General features: G+C 41.3%; 1 protein-coding gene across 1 annotated transcript; it reads right to left on the reverse strand.

The window, feature by feature from the left end:
• Positions 1 to 157: 157 nt before the first annotated feature.
• On the reverse strand, positions 158 to 13,584 carry fam83hb (family with sequence similarity 83 member Hb). The gene is made up of 8 exons (XM_073463505.1): positions 13,356 to 13,584; positions 8,231 to 8,413; positions 7,780 to 8,112; positions 6,499 to 6,663; positions 6,236 to 6,360; positions 5,582 to 6,130; positions 3,130 to 5,443; positions 158 to 1,776 (listed from the first exon to the last, which is right to left on the reverse strand). Exons 2-8 carry the CDS (start codon positions 8,351 to 8,353, stop codon positions 1,756 to 1,758), a joined length of 3,630 nt encoding a protein of 1,209 aa, XP_073319606.1. The 5' UTR covers positions 8,354 to 8,413; positions 13,356 to 13,584; the 3' UTR covers positions 158 to 1,755.
• Positions 13,585 to 19,218: the final 5,634 nt, after the last annotated feature.

A 19,218-nucleotide genomic window follows, 5' to 3' on the forward strand; every position in this document is an offset into this window, starting at 1 on the left:
ATACTATGTTAATCTTACTAAAATTTTGTGTATTGAGATGATATAAATGTTAATATATTTAAAATTACTAAGTTAATTCAATGTGACATAGTCGTCAAATGGGTTTTATTCTATGAATCTTAACGAGCCTATAAATGAAAACAGTACAACCATCCACTACAATTTACACACTGTATATACTTTATCTGCATAGCCACATTCAACTTCAGCTGTAAAGAGTTTTAATAAAAGACAGTATTTCAAATACAATGTAATACTATTTCAGTTTTTTTTTAAAGAACACGACCCTGTGCAAGTGATTTTCCCATAGTTAATGCCATTTTTTTTTACAGCCAAGACCAGATATTTACATGTTAATTAATAATAAGCACAAGGCACTTAGATAGCACAGTGAGGGTGATCATAATCTAAGTTGTTACTTAGAATATCACCAAGCCCTTCTTACATACATATGTACAAAATACCCCATAAAGAAAACAGTGTAACCCCTAAAGTGTCCATATGGCAATAGATCCTCTTTCGTTCAATCTTTTGATGTATAGTACAAATACAAACCAAAAGGGTTTGATGCCCTGCCGAGTTGTCAAGCAGCCTGGGAACTGTACCATATAACTAAATCTTTGGTTTAATAGTGTTTACAGACCAACAAAGGAGTTTGGAGTCCTGCGTAGGGCGTAGGTCTCAGAAGTTAGGTGAGTTATGTAAGAAGGCATGGCCCAGCTCCAGTACTGCAAAATGTAGCCTTCCATTTTCTCTTTTTTTCCTTTAGAGGTGATGACGAATGTAAGTCCAGGATAGAAAGAGAAAGGGGGGCACATTTTTGAGTCACGATCCGTGGAAATGTATTTACATTTATATTTTTATTTAAGACAAAGACTAATACATATTTTTTAAACTCCTCTCTCTTTGACATCTTCAAACCTGAGAGGTGTGTCCACACCTTAACAGAAAAGTACATAACGCCCTCTTGAGAGGCTAAAGTTCATGACAGGTTTTACTTTCTGCTAAAACTCCACTGCTGCTGTCTCAACATTAGAATTAGACATTACTGTCTGATTCAGACTTTGTCTCACTCTTCATTCTCTGTTATCTCAGACTTACCCTTGAATTTTCACCCTTCATTTCATTCTATTCCTTATCTTCATATTCTTATTTGTGTTTTCAGGTTTGGGTTAATAATAGTTCTTCTAGCTGTGGCTAGTGAATCCAGGGGGACACTTCCTCCTATTTAGTTTCAGAAAAGTCCCAGCTACAGACACTTGCAGAAACACACATCACTGATACTTAACATTTGCAGTCATCTACCACTGTTTTATAACTAGCATGTATATACTTTCTTACCCCTCAGGTGCAACATGTACAGTCTTCCCTTATCCTCTCTAACTCCTTCAGTTGCATTCATAAAACCCATTTATAGGTGAGTGGCCCTACCTTTTTCTGTTCTGTGAAACATTAGCCCGTGAAACCAGTATGCAAGCAGAGTCACTCTTCTTTCTCTCAGTCACCATATAAGGTAAACTTAGTACCAGGTCTTGGCAAAGACGGACATTCCAAACTCAGTGACTTTAGTTTGTTTTCAGCATTTTTATATATTGTCTTTTCAAGTTTTATTACTTCGTGTGAAAATCCAGGAAAGGCTGCAGTGTGGAGCCACAGAGGTACTTTGATAGTGTCGTTGGCACATACGGGTAACAGGTCTTTTTGATCATCTCGTATAAATAGTTTCCATATAAAAGGTCACTCCTCCATCTTTCGTTATCCCAGGTTATTCCCCATCTGTTAACAGAACAACAGGGATAATTGTGAATGCAACAAAGTATGAACTCCCCCCCCATTTTCATCTGTCCATTCCCTCCTCCTTCTCATCACTACCATCAATATTTTGAGATTTCAGGGGGCAGTCTTAAGTACAGTTTTCCACTTATCTGAATAACACTATAATTTGACCAGTAGATCAGCAAAGGTAAAAACAAAATTCAGTTGTATTTAAAATAAAATGATACTCAAAAACAACTGTGTAGTTGTACTAAACTTCTAGTGTATATATAAATCAATGAACATTAGCTTGTCCATCAAAATTTATTTTCACAGCTTAAAATAAGACTATTTCAAACATTATGCCATTGTTCTGGAATACAAACTACTTTATACAAACAATAATTATACAAGATGCATCATTGACCATCATCTGTAATTGCTTAGACCATGTATAAAAATTATCATTAAAAACTTGCACAAACACATGATTGTCTAAGTATATCTTATGTAAGAGAGTTATTTACATTTGAGACTGATTTAACAAACACTTAACTAAGAATTAATTTTGCGTTAACATGAGTAAAAACATCTGATCAAGTTGCTCAGAGATTGTTCTCACACTTAACTAGGGATGGACCGATTATCAGCCCTAGACGATTATCAGGCCGATATTCAGCATCTTTCCAATTATCAGTGTCGCTGATTTTTCTGTCAGATTGCAGATAAAATAAACTAATTAAAAAATGTGCTACTTTGGCTCTGATTCAGCATCCTCTCACACAATGTCCGGCCCTCAAACAATATCTGATTGGTAACACGCCACAATAATTAGCCTCTAAACAATAACATAAAATGAATCTGCAAAGTAACTGAATGTATCAAATAAATGTAGTGGAGAGGATGTTTAAAGTAGAAGAAAATCAAAATACTCAAGTAAAGTGCCTGAAAATTCTACTAAAGAACAGCACTTGAGTAAATTGTACTTCCACCACTGGTTATTCAAAATTTTGACACTTAGATTCTTACTGCAAAATCGGTCCCAATTATCGTTTTTCTGTGTCCTTGACTTCCAATAATCGTTATCGGCCCTGAAACAGCCATATCGGTCGACCCCTACATTTAACTCTTGTAATCGTACTGTAAACTACTCACACTGTCACTGTGTACTGCTGCATCTGATCAACTCAAACATGAACGATTTGGCCCGCTGGCTTTTTAAAACGTAATTTAAGCTAAACTCATTATTTATCACTTATTGCAATAACACATTTCATAACCACTTTTGTTGTTTACCCCTAATACTGCTTTTGCTTTTGTTCATATCACTTTCCCATCTACATGACAAACATCACCCTTGCAGTGATAGACTACCTCAAAGCGGCTGTAGACCTTCTTCTCCTTCCTCATACTCTCTATCCTCTTCAGCAATCCCTCCCGCTCCTGGACATTGCCTTGCTGCGTTCGTTGAAATATATTTCTTCTTATGGAGTTCGATCGCTCCAGCCCCTTCTCCTCGGCGCCACCAGCTTTGTCCCCGGCTGTTTCTTCTCGCTCCTGTCGGCTCTTTTGGCTGTTGGCTGAGATCTGCTCCAGAATGACTTTGGTGTCATCTCGTAGGTTGCTACTGAACAGAACAGAGCTGCCTGGGGCCTGGTATCGAGATGGGCCTGATGTGCTAGTAGATGTCTTATGATTGCTCGTAGTTTGGTCGGTCATGGTAGATCCTGTATCGCTAGTAGATAAACTCTGCTTTCTGCTTGAATCTCCAGTGACCCCCATGCCCCTATCGTCTCCTGAAGATTTCTTGTCTTTATCCTTGGGCCCGAGGATTCCCTTTAGCCTCTGAGTCTGCTTCTTTAGAAAGTCAAGTGTCTTACCCTCACCCTTCCCCTCACCAAGTGTGTTGATTGATGTACTAGATCCCATGACTTTTTGCAGTCCTTCATCACGTGGCATAGTTGAAGAACTTTGAGAGCGGTTCTTTTTCAGTTCACTCTTTTCTGCGTCTGTAGCATCTGTTGCCAGAAGTTCCTCACCACTGGAGATGCGGCGAGGATTCAGTCCTTTGAGCTTCAACGGATCCCTCCTGAAGAGCTTGGGTGAAGGGAGGGGTTTCAGAGACTTGAATATATCCCTCTTTTGACCCTCTGACGCATTCTCCTCTTTATTAGGTTGAGTTGTCTCTGGAAGCTTCAGGAAGCTAGCAGAAGGCTTGGCAGAGCTTATGGGTGGCTTTGAGGAACTAAGTGAAGGTCTGCGAGTGAGCTCTGCTAGTTTTGCTGAGATGTCTGTCTTCTTTGGTACAGATTCTTCTGAAGTAACAGAGACAGTCGGGATCTTTTGAGTCGTCTCAGGTTCTAGGGGAGGTTTATCAGACAAGTCTGGCTTTTTTTCAGCTGGCTCTGGGGCTTTTAGCGATGACTCTGTCTCCATTTTTGAGATTTTTCTCTTGGCAGCCAGATCTTTGAAATACTGTAGTCGATTGGCAGGGTCATTCATGTTCAGAGATGATGATGTTGTTACCTCTTCGATTGTTTTCTGAGGCTCCACTTTTGCTTTAATCTCATATTTCAATCCAAACTCCTCCTCTTGCTGTTGCTCTTTCTCTTTCTCCTTCTCTTTTTCTTCTCTCTCTTTCTCCATTTGTACCTCCTTATCTTTTTCAGCAGCCTTCCTTCTCCATGCAAAAGGCTCACGAGTCATTGATCTCTTCTCGAGTATCTGGGCCACAATTGAGGAAGTGCGTACTGAGTCTAACTTCTCATCTTCTTCCGTGGCTGGTATTAGGCCGAGGTTACTGCTGTGCATCTCTGTCTTGGAAGATGAGAAAATCAGCGAGGAACGCAGGCGAGAGCTACGTTGAAGCATTGGGTTAATACGTGAGTGGAATGATTCATGTTTGGACACTAAGAGATCTACACCCTTTTTCACCTCCACGTCTACACCCACCTCCCTTCCTGTCTCTCCTTCCCTTTTCTTTGCCACCTCCCTCTCTCTTTTATCAAATATTGATGATTTTAAGTCACTGACTGACGGAAGCAAGTCCTTAGTTGTTGAGTCTTTATTGTTGCTCTCAGGTAACAGGGGCTTTCCAAAGCGTGGTCTCAGGATATCTGGTCTTGGTTTGGGGGGAACATTTGGTGGCTCCTTTATTCCAAAGCGGGGAGCTGAACTCTCAGTGGCAGTTGGTTGCAGAGATGGTGGCTGATCTTCAAATGCATCAGGCCCCATAGGTTGAGTAAGACCTTCTTCACCACTGTCCTCGTAAGTGCTGAGATAGGAGTCGATTCTCCATCTCCTCATGCCTTGCCTGGCATCTGCATCTTGATCAGGCTCTTGATCAGATTGTTTGGGGAACGGTTTCTTCTCTGGTATGTGGGGCTGCGTGGGTGAGCTCTGACAGGCATATGACTGACCTAGGCTTGGCCTCTTATGACCAGAACCTCCTCCATACCTCCCGGCTAACGGAGGTGCCCGAAGCCCCTCAGGTCCTCCCAAGTCCTCAGATGAAAAGTAGTCTCCGCCATAGTTTCCAGGTGGAGGCTCCTGATCTGAGCGATAGCTTGACTCTGAATGCTGGTCAATGGAGAGATGTGGAGGACGACCTCGAAGCCTGTCATAGTGTCCGTGCCCAGAGCCAGACCCAGGCCCTTCACTGTAGAAGTGGCTACTTTGGATCTGCTCCCTGTAAAAAAAATACAGTGGTTATTATTTGTTTATTTTTATGTGTAAAGACATGCTCACATAAGATGGTAATACATGCGATGATTCAGAGTACAGCATTCAGATTCCAAACAGTTGTAGGTACTAAAGGGTTAACTACCTGTGGAAGTCTGTCTCATCCAGGTTATTCATGACTCTGTGCTTCATGTATTGCCTCGAAGATGAGTAGCTTTCCTGGGTTCCCTCTGCATAGCTGTGCCTTTTGAAGCCACTGGCACTCATCTCCATCTGCCTGGAAACTATGGACCTTCCCTGATCAAGGTACGACTGCTGCAGACGAAACTGTTGCTGGGAATACTTCCCAATTGTAATTCCTGGCCCAGGTTCAATGGTGTGACGAAATGGATCGTTCCTCCGGAAAGGAAGTGCAAGATTACGGTCAGAATCTCCATAGGGGAAGGCAGAGGGAATCTCAGGCTGCCTGCGGTAACCTATAGGGTTACGCAAAGACTGGCTCCTCTTCAGACCGAACTGGCTACTGAAGTAACTGCTGGGGTCAGAGACAGCAAGTGCTCTATCCGATGGGTCAATAACTAGAGGTTCTGACTGAGCAAACAAAATGCGAAACTCTTCATCAAAGGTGGAAACCAGCTCCCCGAGGAAGAGATGGGCAATGCTGCGGTGGATCTTCTCATAGGACCACATGAAACTATTAGTAAATAAGAAAGAAGAGTAGAGGCAATTAAAGTACTTGAATTTACAGAATGAATGGCCATTGAGTCGGGAATTTAATGAACAGAATTAAATTACTCACCTGTAGTTGCCACAGAGTACAGCCCTGCAGTCAGCCAGTAGGAAACGATCTTTCACCTGCCCCTTGAATGATTTTCCCGTCCTGGAATAATAGGTTATTCCTGACACAGTCCTGACACGCATCATCTGTAAAACAAAATTTCAATCACATACAATCCTTTGTGAAAATGATGTGTTATCTCAAAATAATTACACAATAAATGCCACAGGAAAACTGACTATTGGCCCAGTCTACTGAGGGAATGTAAAAAAAGGCAAGCTCACAGGAATTTGGTCCAAGTTGACTTTGCAGTTGATGACCATAGAGACAAAGTGATAGGCTTCCTGCTCATCCAGTAGGATGTAAACCGGAACATGGCGTGCTGCTGCATCCAAAAGGTCAGCAAAAATGTCAACATCTGTGAACGTGTCCATCACCACAGCAATGACCTTGAGAAGAAGAGCAAACATAAAAAAACTGGTTAAGGTTTGGTTAGTATAATATGGTCTTTGTCTATAGTTTTATGATCACTCTGTGGCAGCCCTGTTTTCTTCTGGTTTAATGAGTAGAATTTAAAATTACAGTTACATAATTTGAAGGGACTTTGGGAGTGGTGGCTATTCTTTGTGCTTAGAACATTATGCTCTTAAAAAACAGGGCCGTACATAATACATATATGTTTTTGGTACTTTTGAGCTGAGACTAGATTAATTTACTATCGATTATATGAAAAATGTAATAATTAATGAAAATATTGAGAAATTTGTGCACAGGACAGTGAACACCTCTCAACCAAATAACTGAAACCAAATGTAGGCCTATATTTAACTAAACTCAGTGTATCAGCAGTACAATGTAGGTGAGTCTGTACTAAATTTGCATTCCTAGTATAGAGAGATTAATTACTACTGCCTCTTAGAACCTGTCTGTCCTCTGTATGCATGTTGAAACACGTACTTTATGCCTTATGACTCTCCTGAGTTACTATTGTCGCGGTAAAAGACAGCCATGTACTCTATACACTCATACACAAGAAGTGGAGCACAAGCAGGGCCCACCCCACCAACAGGTTTGACTGCTTGCATCCACACTTCTTGCTAATTACTTTTTTCATTTAGCCAAAGGTCAGTCAGTAAGAAATTCATCTAGAAAAGGGAGTGGTGGCAAAGCTGGCAGTGGCAGATAAAAAGTAAGATTAAACAAACAATGAGATAGCACAACCTACACACACTCGTCACTGGCAGCCATTTATCTCAGCTTTTTTTTTAAGAGATAACATTTGATGTGTACAATATATACTGATTAGATAAAGAGGATAGGCAGTGGGTCAGTGGTTTTTCCCATCCACTTCTAGACAGCTTTGAAAAAGTAGTGTATGTTCATTGTGCATAGAACCAATATCATATGTAGCATATTTGTCGTTGTACCCACTGAATAAATGTGAATATGTGAATGAGGAAGGCTTAGATCTCATGAATCAATTATCGCTCATAAATTCCTTCTGAAAGCAAACTGGACATACAAGTTTACCCACTCCATGTTTCCTATCCCTCCCTTTTACTTACTTGGCGTGCATTCTTGATGAGTCTCCTGGCCTGCTCCTTGATGCTTGGCATGTCTGGGTCGGAGGGGTTGACCAGAGTGGTGACCTCTGTGGGTCCAACGAAGCTGTGCTGTGGCAGTGGCCAGCCCAGATCCAGCCCCGGTGCAGCCGAGTCGGACTGCACCGGCCAATAAGTGTCAGAGGAGCCATCAGCGTCCTGACCTCCCTCAAGGTATGTCAGCTCTGGGACGTTGGATGCCCAGTTGGGTGTCTGGATTGTTGACTTGATATATTCGATTTCCGGCTGTGCCAGGAAACCGACTACTTCTGCAGTCTGGAGGAATTCATAGTAGCCCTAGTGGGACAGGAGACACACAGATCATTCCATAATAAAACCAATGCATATGTGTTTTTGGAGTATTTTAATTATACATCATCATTAGATATACACAAGTAAAAAACTGCAGTGTTACCTGTATGTCATTTTCTATCAGAGCATCAATAGCCAGGCGGTATTCCTCACGATAATGTGGGGGCAGGTAGTTTGGGTCAAGGGGGTTCTCACCAACCGATGAACTCTGAGATCGGTGTGCCATGGTTGGAGAGAGATGTGGGGTCAAGGGTCAGGGCGAAGAAGTGGGGAGAGGAATTTGAAGCTGTGCAGAAAAGTCAGAAGGAAAGAAAAGGTCAGCGCACAGAGAACAATGTTGCACGATTATTATTTTCATTTATTCGGATGCAGCCGGTTTTTGTGTTTCAGGAAAATATCTAAGAATATCAGAGCAAACAAAATAGCATGCAGGAAGACAAAACCATTAAATACTTTGATGTGTTCAACTGGATAAGACACCACTCCTCTGTCTGTATACAATACTCATAATTCATCTAAATATTCCTTATGTTGGTGAGAGGAAGAACGGTTTGTGTCAAGATACACAAGCAGACAGATTACCTATAACCTCTCACACAAAGTGTCCATTGTTTCTGCTGCAAAGCCTGCGAAGTAAGTTTAACGAGTATAAATCTCTTATATTAACACACCTTTACCGGCACAAAATACCACAGGCTTATAATCAAGCAGACGCTAACAGTTGTGGCAGATCTCCACAGAAATATTTTCCTCCCCAGCCAAGGAACCAGTTCTACGTTTACGAGCAAATGAATGTAACATCAGAGCAGTATTCAGCAATGAAACATCTCGGTTGCGATAGCACCAATGATTAACTGAAATTCAATCGGCTTATGGGAAAACTGCACATAAAGGTAATGACAAAGAAAAACGACCGGACACTGAAAAAACAATGAAAGAAAGACAAAAGTCAAGTGAGGAGAAAAAGGGAGGTGTAAGGGAGGGGTGGGAAAGGCATGAAGAGGTGTATAGACAGGTTCTCTCATATCTCTGCTCAGTCAATTTTAAAGCGGGTGTGTCATGCTTCAAGTTGCTACTCAGACCTAATCCTGAAAAATCTATGTCACTCATAACACACAAATTGATTGAAGAAAGCTTGATGAGTAAGCTGTTCACTATGCCGTGACTTGAACTGACTTAAACTCAATTAAAGGTAGTGAATGGAACATTGTTACATAATAATTTGCAAATGTGTGATTGTTTAAGTGAGAAAGTGAGCGTGGAGAAGGTTAGGATTAACTTTGCAGATTCACAGACCTCAAAAGCCAAGTTCATCGAATCCTTTCATTAGATACTGATCCAATTCTGTCACTCTCAGCCCAAAAGAGACAATAAGCCATCATTGAAAAAAGATGGAACTGAACCAGACACAACAATGAAGAACATGAATAATTAGAAATTTGGCGAAAAGTGACTAAATTTAATGTGAATTACACTTTAATACATCATCTCGTCCATGAACACGATTCTTACTGGTTTTTGATTGTGACAACACGAGCGTCAGAATTTGCATACTGTGTGTTTAAGTACTAGTTTGCTCCCTAAGACCAATAGTTGGTTCAATCCACTTTGTTTAGTGGCACATTATTTGGTGTCTGTTAATTATTTCGTGGTTTACTGTACCTGCTTTCAAGTGATAAAGTATACAATCACTGTGACGAGTAAGATTTTGTTTGGCATTAGATGAAGGAGAAAAGAACGAGGATTAAGACTTTGGGCAAAGGTCCCCGGCTTGATTCCAACCCACTACACAGTTATGTGTTATCTACCGTCAACCGACCCAACCAGGACACCCCCTCATTGAAATTTAATGTGGTACTGACAGCTGCACACTAGATGGGTCATCTGATGGTGAAGATGTGGGTTAACAACCATTAAAAAGTTCAAATATCCAAAGTGAGCTGGTAAATCTCTGAAATATACACAAGTTACTTCTGCACATTGCAGCTTGTGGTCACGACAGGAAGTGTTTTTGACTGTGTGGATATATCACCATGGAAATGTACAGCCTAAGGAACTATGGTTGATTGACAGTCAGGGTACATGATCAGGGTGTGTGTGTAACGTGGGGTCTAAGTGGGTAGGTGTTGGAGGTGAAGTTGGACCTGCTGTAGTGTGTGACGTGTTTTCTGTAAACTTCCAGGCTCACTTAAGTGATCGGTGCTGATAGGAAAAAGGGCCCATGTTCTAACCCGCAGAAGCCGGTTTACTCAGAGGCCTGGTGAGTCACCGGGTAGCCCAGCCTGCGGATAACTTGCAACACGCTGGACTGTGGTGATTCATCTGCTAGCAAAATGGCTGACATCCTGCTTCCTTGCTCCCTTTAGCCATAGAAATTAGGCCTTTGTGGTGCGCTGTTCCCAGTTAAAAGTTCCATGGTGGGCACAGAGGCATGCGAGGCACACATACTGCTTCCATGGAATAACTTTACCCCTTCCAAGTCGCTAAAATAGAAAAAACATCAGTGCTTTGACCTGTTCTGTTTTGTTCTTTATTTTAAATAAATCTAGCAGCCTGGGGCTTGATCTGCACAAAACTGAATTGTGCTGAGGCGGCACTAACGTGCATACCTGAGGACTTGTGATAACAGCCATAAACTGAGAGATGTGCACCTGCCTGTGCTCGTCATAATGTTTTAACTTCAGGAAAGCCATCTAACATGTTTGGCAATATTACAAAACCCTTTGGGGTGATGAAATAGCAGCAAACAATTGCTTTCACTCTTGATTCATCTTTGATTAAATGTCTTGATTGATCCAAAACTGTCAATCACAGTTTCCCAGAGTTCAACCTGATGTCTTTAAATTACTTGTTATGTCCGACCAGCAGATTAAAACCAAAAGATATTCAGTTTACCACCACAGAAGACAAAGAAAGGTAGCAAACTCTCACATTTGAGGAGCTGCCTGTAGGTAATGTTCAGCACGTTTACTTGAAAATTGAACATCAGAATTGCTGACGATTAAAATAATAAGGTTGAGTTTCACAGCAAACAAGCGCAAATTGACCCTGAGGTGTATGTGAGCTAAGTGGGTGACTCAAGATTGACGGAGCAGGAAACAGGGCCTGGGGGTTTCATATCCACCTGCCGACCTCTGGGTCACTGCAGAATGAATCACCAGAGGAATAGCACAACGTAAGAAGCATGACAAACTCTCTCCAGCTCACCTGGTTGACTGGAAGGATATTCAAACAAATACTGCTGCTTTGTTTGTTGTTATAGCAACTCCAGTAAGCATCAACTGTAGGTAGTGACACATGTTGATAGAGATCTTTCGCTCTCTTTTCTTCCTCTATTTCTGTTTCTCCCTTAGTTATAAAGCTTTCTGTTGCTCGCACAATGACGAGCCTGCCCCGAATGTACCATCAACAAAGCCAGTTTGAAAGACGAAACCACTGCAGGGTAGACATGCAGCTCCTCAACGCTGATAAAAACCAAATATTCAGATGTGCACAATATTTGCTCACCAAGCGTGTGAATGGCTCATTCTCTGCATTCCTGCATTAACGTCACCAAAAGAAGACGGAGCGAGAGAACACATGAAGAGCTGAGGGAGGGAAAAATGTTTATCTGTCTCAACATGTGAATCAAAGAAAACCAGCCTGAGGAGACAAACTATAAAGCACCAGAAAATATTTTCACTCTCTCACCGTTCCACACACACACACACACATGTTAACACACCTCACTAAACAAACACTATTATTGATCCGACATACCTCTCCGGTCGATTCAGTTTGTGTGATAATTCGGTGTGAATGGAGTGAGAAAACAATGCCCGAAAACAGGTTCGGAGGGATGAGCCAGTTATCTCCAGATGCTCCTGTCACAACCTCTCAATGCCACTCTTGTCAGATTAACACAACCACACATAGATAAGAGCAAACACAGAGCAAGGCCTGTCTCTCTGTACATAATCGCACCTCAGCACAACTGTTGATGGGCACCAAAAAGACAGCTGAAGGTTACGTGAGTGTATATGCTGTATGTGTGAACACATGGCGACACCGATCCTCCCTTTTTCAAAATGTGGTTTACGGAGCAGCACTGCTAGAAAAACAGGTCCTCTGAGGTCCTCGTCAACTGTTCCAACAGCCTTAATGTCTGCGGTTACCTCGAGTGGAAAACTCCAAAATAAAAGCATAAAAATGTTTCTGCTTCTCAAACATGACTTATAACACCTTTACAGATAGACAGTAGCCCTGTGTGACACATAAAATGGCAACAAAGCTATGAATGTGATGCAGCCTCGGCCAAATGGCTAGTGTGACAAGATGAAAGTCATAATGAGAAGCACACAGGCACAGAGACACCACAGAAGAGCTGGCACTACAAACTTTTTCCCCTCAAATTATAACCACATGGTGGACTATTCCTATCCAGTGAGTCACTTTGAATGAATCGAGGCACAGCCCGTTAAGGTGCAGTTTAGATCAATAGGAAAGGAAAGCTGCTAAGAAAATGGATCTGTGCGTCCGCAATAAAGATATTATCAGACCCTATAGATCTATAAGTCTACAGGAGAGGACGTGGTAAGTGTCTCTCTTGCTCAACAGACAAGGCTGTGTGATTAGACAGCGAGGAGCCTGTTTTATCTCTAAATTAGAGGCATCAGTCGCCCTAATGACATGACCTGAGATGCATACATAGCATTGTGCAACCAGGGCATTAGACATGCTTGTAAAAGTGTCTCTGCTCTTTCAAGCATTATTTATGACCTGTAGCTCCCTACAATACAGCACACACAGAGCTCCACTAGCTATTTTTCTCTGTCTTGAATGTTTTCAGCGGTTTCTTCGGTGCCAGCCAGCGCGGAGCTCTCTGTGTGCTCGGACTATAATAACAATAGTGTTCAGGTTTTGAAATGCACAGCAGCTACCTGGGTGACCTAATCCTCTACAAACTTCCTGCTGAGGAAAGTGACCAGCCTCTCACTCTTTTTTTATTTTTATTTTTTTATTCCACTTACATTAATAGAGTGATAGAATATAATAAAAGAGGTATAACTAAGATATTAAACCAAGAAGATATCATTATAGTAGAACACAACAGAATAGAAAAGAGAAAGATAGGATCATATAGAGCATGAGGGAGGACAGGACACAATAGAATAGGAAATAATAGAATAGACCCTCTGTATGAAGGCTTCTTTTGTCCCAGTTTAGCCTCTCACATTTCCTCTCCATACCTCCTAACTTCGCTGCAGGTCGTCTCCTATTATCTTTGTACAAACGGCCGATGTGCGTCTCCGTCCCGCCCGTGCGTCACATTCCTCAGATCGGGCAACAACTCCACCCCAGGCCCTCCGGTGCCGACCAGCGAAGACAGGCGAGGCGAGGTAGGCAACGCGGACACCAGGCCCGGGTCGAGCGCAACACTCGGCGGTGTGTGAGACCCTCCAGAGCCGCCGCCAGCAGGACGGCACAGCGCGGCGCGGTGAATGAGGAAGGAACCGGGCAACTCCTGTAAGGGCAGGGCTTTCCCACCGGTGTGACTCCTCCCAAACCCGCCGATCACTGGGAACACAAGACCATTGGAAGCTCCCTCCCAGTGGCATATTTCAAAAGTGATGGCCTTTGTGTCATGGCTGCTAATTGGCTTCATGAGACAGAGGAAGTTTTTGAACTTTTACCCAAAACTCTTTTCGCAGCTTTCCAAGTAACTCTGCGGTTATTGACCGTCACGCAGCGAGTCTCGACTCTGTTTTTGTCTCATCTTTCCGCTTGTTTTGTCCACTTTGTGTTGTCTTCCTGCACTTTATAATGGCTGAAATCTAAATGTGATTCCCTGTGTGTACTTGTGTGTGAATCACTGGACAATAAAGTCTTCTTGAGTCTTGATTCCCTGCATGATTGACAGTGTGTGTGACTGGTGGAATGTAACTAAGTACATTTACTCAAGCAACTATACTATACTTGTACTTTCCTTGTGTATTTACATTTTCAGCTACTTTATACTTCCTTTCCATTACATTCTGGAGGCAAATATAATTTTACTCCACTACATTTATTTGATAACTTAAGTTACTAGTTACTTTGCAGATAACATGCTGCATCAGAGCCAAAGTAGAGCGTATTTAAAATGCAATCAGATCAAATTAAACAAAGATCCTGATAATCAGAAAAATGCTGAATATTAGATACAATACCACTACAATTGTAGTTTGACAGTTAAGTAGATTTATTGCCAGAAAATTACTTTTGATAATTGAGTACATTAAATATCACATACTTTAATACTTTTACTCAAGTACTATTCATATGGGTGACTCTCACTTTTACCAAAGTAATATTTTAACAGGATGTCTTTTACCAGAGGTGGGACAAAATAACGATATGGCAAAATATCATGATACGTCCTCTTAAGATACGATTATGTATTGATTATCATTGTATCGCGATACTATCATTATTGTGGGCAACGCATCGTGAATCGTTTTCCCACCCCTACTCATTATATAATTATTGTGAGTTAAGTAATATCACATCTTTCTCAGACAAATGAAAAGTTTAATTCTCAGTCAGTTAAATGCACTATTTCTCAGTTCAACACACTCTGGTTTTGCTGCCACAGCCTCACTTGGTCTGGTATGACCAGCAGCCTATGGTGGCTTATTTTTAGCTAAAATAGTAAATTAAATGCACTCACTTTAGTTTCTATGAAGAACAAGTTCTGCAATGAAACACTGTAAATGAGTCACCTGCTGTTTTTCTCCAAGGCAGAACACTTAGTGCTGAATCAGCAGATTTCAAGAGTTCCCCTTTCTATATGAATCCTCTGTGAAAGCTCCTCGCTGCAGGCTGCACTGCTCTGTTCCTCCTTCTGCAATATGGGCTTGATTTGGGAAAACTTGTTTTTCTCAAAGCCATACATGCACAGTACAGGTCAGGTGAACACACTCTATAGGGTGACCCTATATGTACTGTATATACGCCATCATTTGTCAGTGGTCCTGATTTAGCAGATTGTTCCCACACACTCGGCCAAAATGTGAAACATTATTTAATAGTTTAATTCCAACATTTATTGATTGTGTAACATAAATAAAAAACTTTAGTCTCAATCCTTTATGTTTATCGTTTTCTGTCTATTATTTGTGTGTGTGTGTCTGTGTGTCTGTGTGTTCACCTTATATGGGACATCCTTTGTCCTGAAGTGTGTCTATCAGACAGAACACACCTTGTTTCATGGCCCTCTGATAACAGCAAACACTCATGAGTATGATTGTGTGTTCAGTCCTGCTCCCAAGGGTGTGCCTCCTGTTTGAACGTCTGCCTGAACAGCCAAGCTGTTGTACGCTCACCCTTCAGGAGCCATGTTTCTGAGCTCTCACTCTGCCTGTGTACTCCTTTCCAGTTCATGCAAATGTGCAACTCTCAGCAGATATGAAACGAGGGTTGAGGGTTTGCATACGCCTGACGGATGGTTACACGTAGATTATGTGAAATAAAATGTAGATGAAGAATACTTTTTGTATGAAACTGAATCCAGTGAAAAGAAGTATGAGTGCCAAGAGAGAAAGTGTGTGCTTACATGAACAAGCTCTGATAACAAACACAAGCAGGTATACAGACGCTGACATTCTGGGTGCGGCCACTGCGAGGAATGTGCTCAAGGCATCTTACCACACCCAGCGTGCTTCTCCCTCCCTCCTGCTCTCTCTCTCTCTCTCTCTTTCTATCTATCTCCCCCATGCAGCAAGGCCTCTTTATCTTCGTGCTGCCTCTCTGAGTCACCTGGCACCCATCGAACAGGTGTGCAGGTCCAGGCAGAGTCCAGGCTGCAGCTAAATCCTGGCCTGCATCTCAGCACCCCTGGCAGTGGAGTCTGCTGTTATCTGGGACTATTTGAATTCAAACAAACTTTATTGAAATGGCTGTTGGAGTAAAATGTTGACAGTGAACACAAACTGTAGAGAACATAAAGTTTACGACTGAGGTGACAGGCCTCCCTGAGCCTCAAACATGGATCTACAGGATAAACACCATGAATACGATATATATTTCCTTGTTTGTTTCGATGCTGTTCCAAAACAGTCTGCCTCTTGGTCTCAGATTTGGTGACTGCAAACAGACATACTGTAGCGTACTGCATGATTCACTACATGTTCATACTCATCACCTCCTCATGTCCTGTATGGAACAATTTGCATTTAATACATTCCCCCGCTCATTTAATCAGATTTTTCCTGTCTATATATGCATGTGGTTGTATGACGAATCAGGTTCTGCAAGGGAGCAATCTGTACTGAAGGAATAGGGTGACATTTTGGCTCTGTCACCTACCAGCACCTCTCACCAGTTAGGAAACCAGTGGAGACTCCAGAAAGCCACTACAAGAAATATCCAAACCACCCCAAAATAAACACACCATGTTGTTTTTACACTTTGGTTTCTGTATGCTTTAAACAAACAAGACCTTACATGTTAATAAGTGAGCTTTAGTTGTGTGTGTGTGTGTGTGTGTGTGTGTAGGTGGATGTTACCTTTGAATAAGCCAGGCTAGCAGTTTCCCCCAGTTTCCAGTCTTTGTGCTAAGCTAAGCTAAGCTGCTGCTGGCTGTAGCTTCTGGTATACATACAAACACGAGAGTGGCATCAATGATCTCATCTAACTCTCATTAGGAAAATGCATAGGTGTATTAAAAACGTGATAAATACAAGTAAATTGTGACAAATTATTACATAGTGCCCCTTTAGCTAACATCTGTTTTAGGGAGACCATGTGACATGACTGAAAGCTCCAGAGTAGCTACGACTTTGCTGATATGCCAGTTTATTTATTGGTCGTTATCTGTTATAATCACAACAGTGAATGTGTTACGCTATATTATTCAACAGCATCACAATCTGCAGCCATAAAGTTGAATCAATGCCTCTCTCAAACGTTCTCAAGAGTGAACATCAAAAACTTAATGAGGATAGAATTTATTACAGGGACGTATTAGACTCTATTTGTTTTAGCTATTTTCCAAATAAACTGGGAATTAGTGTATTATAATAGATGTTAAACACAGTACCATCCCTCTTTTCAGAGACCAAATGAAACAACCCCATCATTTTCAAAGTAGGACAGTGGCACAATAGCAGCTTTTATGTCAGATTTGTATATAAAGCTATTTTTGGATTGTTTCCCTCATGTGGACTTATTTGCCGGACATCTAATATTTACAACTGTTGTCCCTGAGTTGTAAATTACTTGGATCAACAGGGATTCACTTCAGCACCATAGAGAGCTAATACAAAGAGTTTACTTTGCTCCTTTCTTGTTTTTCTCTCTCTGTCTGGAGCCTGCATCTCTGCGGCCCTGTGAGCTTTCCCAGCATGCTTTTCTCACGCTGTAATGTCACACCTGAGTATAAGGTGACTCTCTGGAGCCTCAGGCATTGAGGTCATCTTTACACCACTGTGCCGGGAGGAAAGGTGCACACACTTTAACACTATACAGTAAATGGGTTGCTACGTATGCATGTGTGTGTACATGGACTCTCATGCCAATGAGACGACACTACTCTCTCATTACCACCCACCATATAATGATATTTCACCTTTAGTGTCCGCAGGTGTGCAGGTCATTTTTCTTTTACAGAACGAGCAAAATAATTCTTCCAGTTAGCTGTTAACAAGCAGGAGAGTCAAACGTGATCCTCAAAAAGTTAAATAATACTGCTAGAATTTACGTGTGTGAAACCTGATTACATAATTGCCATTATGTTATGAAGACAGATAAATAATCACTATCAAGTACTTATAAATGAGATTTATCTTAGGATGAGCCTAATAAACCTGCCCATGTGTGTTTGTGTGTGTGTGTTCCAGAACTCGAGACCTTGAGACTGACAACCTTTATAATCAGTAGATAGTACTGGGTGGGGCATCATCATGGACTGTAAAACAACGCAGGTAGAAGGAAAGTCCCAACAGTGTGAGCAAGGTTTAATTTGTACTGTGTGTGTGTGTGTGGGTGGGTGTGTCTGTGAGAGAGAGGGAGAGAGATAGATAGAGAGAGAGAGAGAACTGATGGTATCACTACATACCTGTGACAGGTGTTGCCAGTTTGATGCTATTATTACCACAGTCATCAAATGACGGTAATGATTATTCAGAACACAATGTAAAGCAGATTAACACCACTGTGCTGTAACTACAGAGCTCTGGCGGAGGCATTAATTGATGCTACTTCATTTACTAACAGTGCTACTAATTAATAATAATTTGAACTTGAAACAACAACTCATTTTTAATGAGCAAGTATTTGAATAAGAAATCAAAGATTCATTGCAGAGCTTTATTTTAAACTTCACCTGGCAGGACAGCCTGTCATTAATGTGTCTGTGGTTGAAACCAAACATGCTTTTCATTTTTCCTAAAACAGGTTTAGGTGTGAAAAACACTTCAGAGAAAAGGCAAGAGAAGAAAGCATGGGATTAAAAAACAGTTGTACCCTTGTTAAAGTAGACAGGTGACACAGGTTAGTGTTTACACAACAGTTGGCTTGAATTTTCCAAGAATATCATATGCGGGCTGTAGATCAAGAGGTGGAGCGGCCTGATGGGTATCAGTCACCAGACAGAACGGCTTACAAAGCAGTTAAAGCTTGATGAGGTCACCTGTTTCAGGCAAATGCTACCTGGACATCAATGATAGAATGTAACTAAGTAAATTTACTCAAGTACCCTACGTTATAAATCCACTCCACTACATTTTGGAGGCAAATATTGTACTGACTTACTACTTACTCCACTACATTTATGTGATAAGTTATTATATGGATAATTTACAGTTACTTGTACTTTTGGTGTTTCAAAACATTAGATAACAGATTATTTAAACACTCCAGTGTGTCTTTTGGATACTTTTTACAACATTGCTGGACATCGTGAAGAGCAGGATATATAATTTTTCATTCATTTGATTAACTTATACATAATGTTTGTGATAATTGTCAAGTACTTATTAGTTAAATACATCTGGGGGTACAAAAAGACATACTGTACAGGATATAGTACATTTGAAACTTTCTTTTCGTTTTCTTTCTTTTCAGCTGCCAGCT

The sequence above is a fragment of the Pagrus major genome, chromosome 3, assembly GCF_040436345.1.
Source record: "Pagrus major chromosome 3, Pma_NU_1.0".
Classification (NCBI taxonomy): domain Eukaryota; kingdom Metazoa; phylum Chordata; class Actinopteri; order Spariformes; family Sparidae; genus Pagrus; species Pagrus major.

Coding starts and splice junctions, on each gene's coding strand:
- fam83hb (XM_073463505.1), bottom strand. CDS start 8,353: ATGGCACACCGATCTCAGAGTTCATCGGTTGGTGAGAACCCCCTTGAC. Junction 8,113..8,230: donor TGATAGAAAATGACATACAG/GTAACACTGCAG, acceptor CTGTCCCACTAG/GGCTACTATGAATTCCTCCA. Junction 6,361..6,498: donor TCAACTTGGACCAAATTCCT/GTGAGCTTGCCT, acceptor TTTGTTTTACAG/ATGATGCGTGTCAGGACTGT.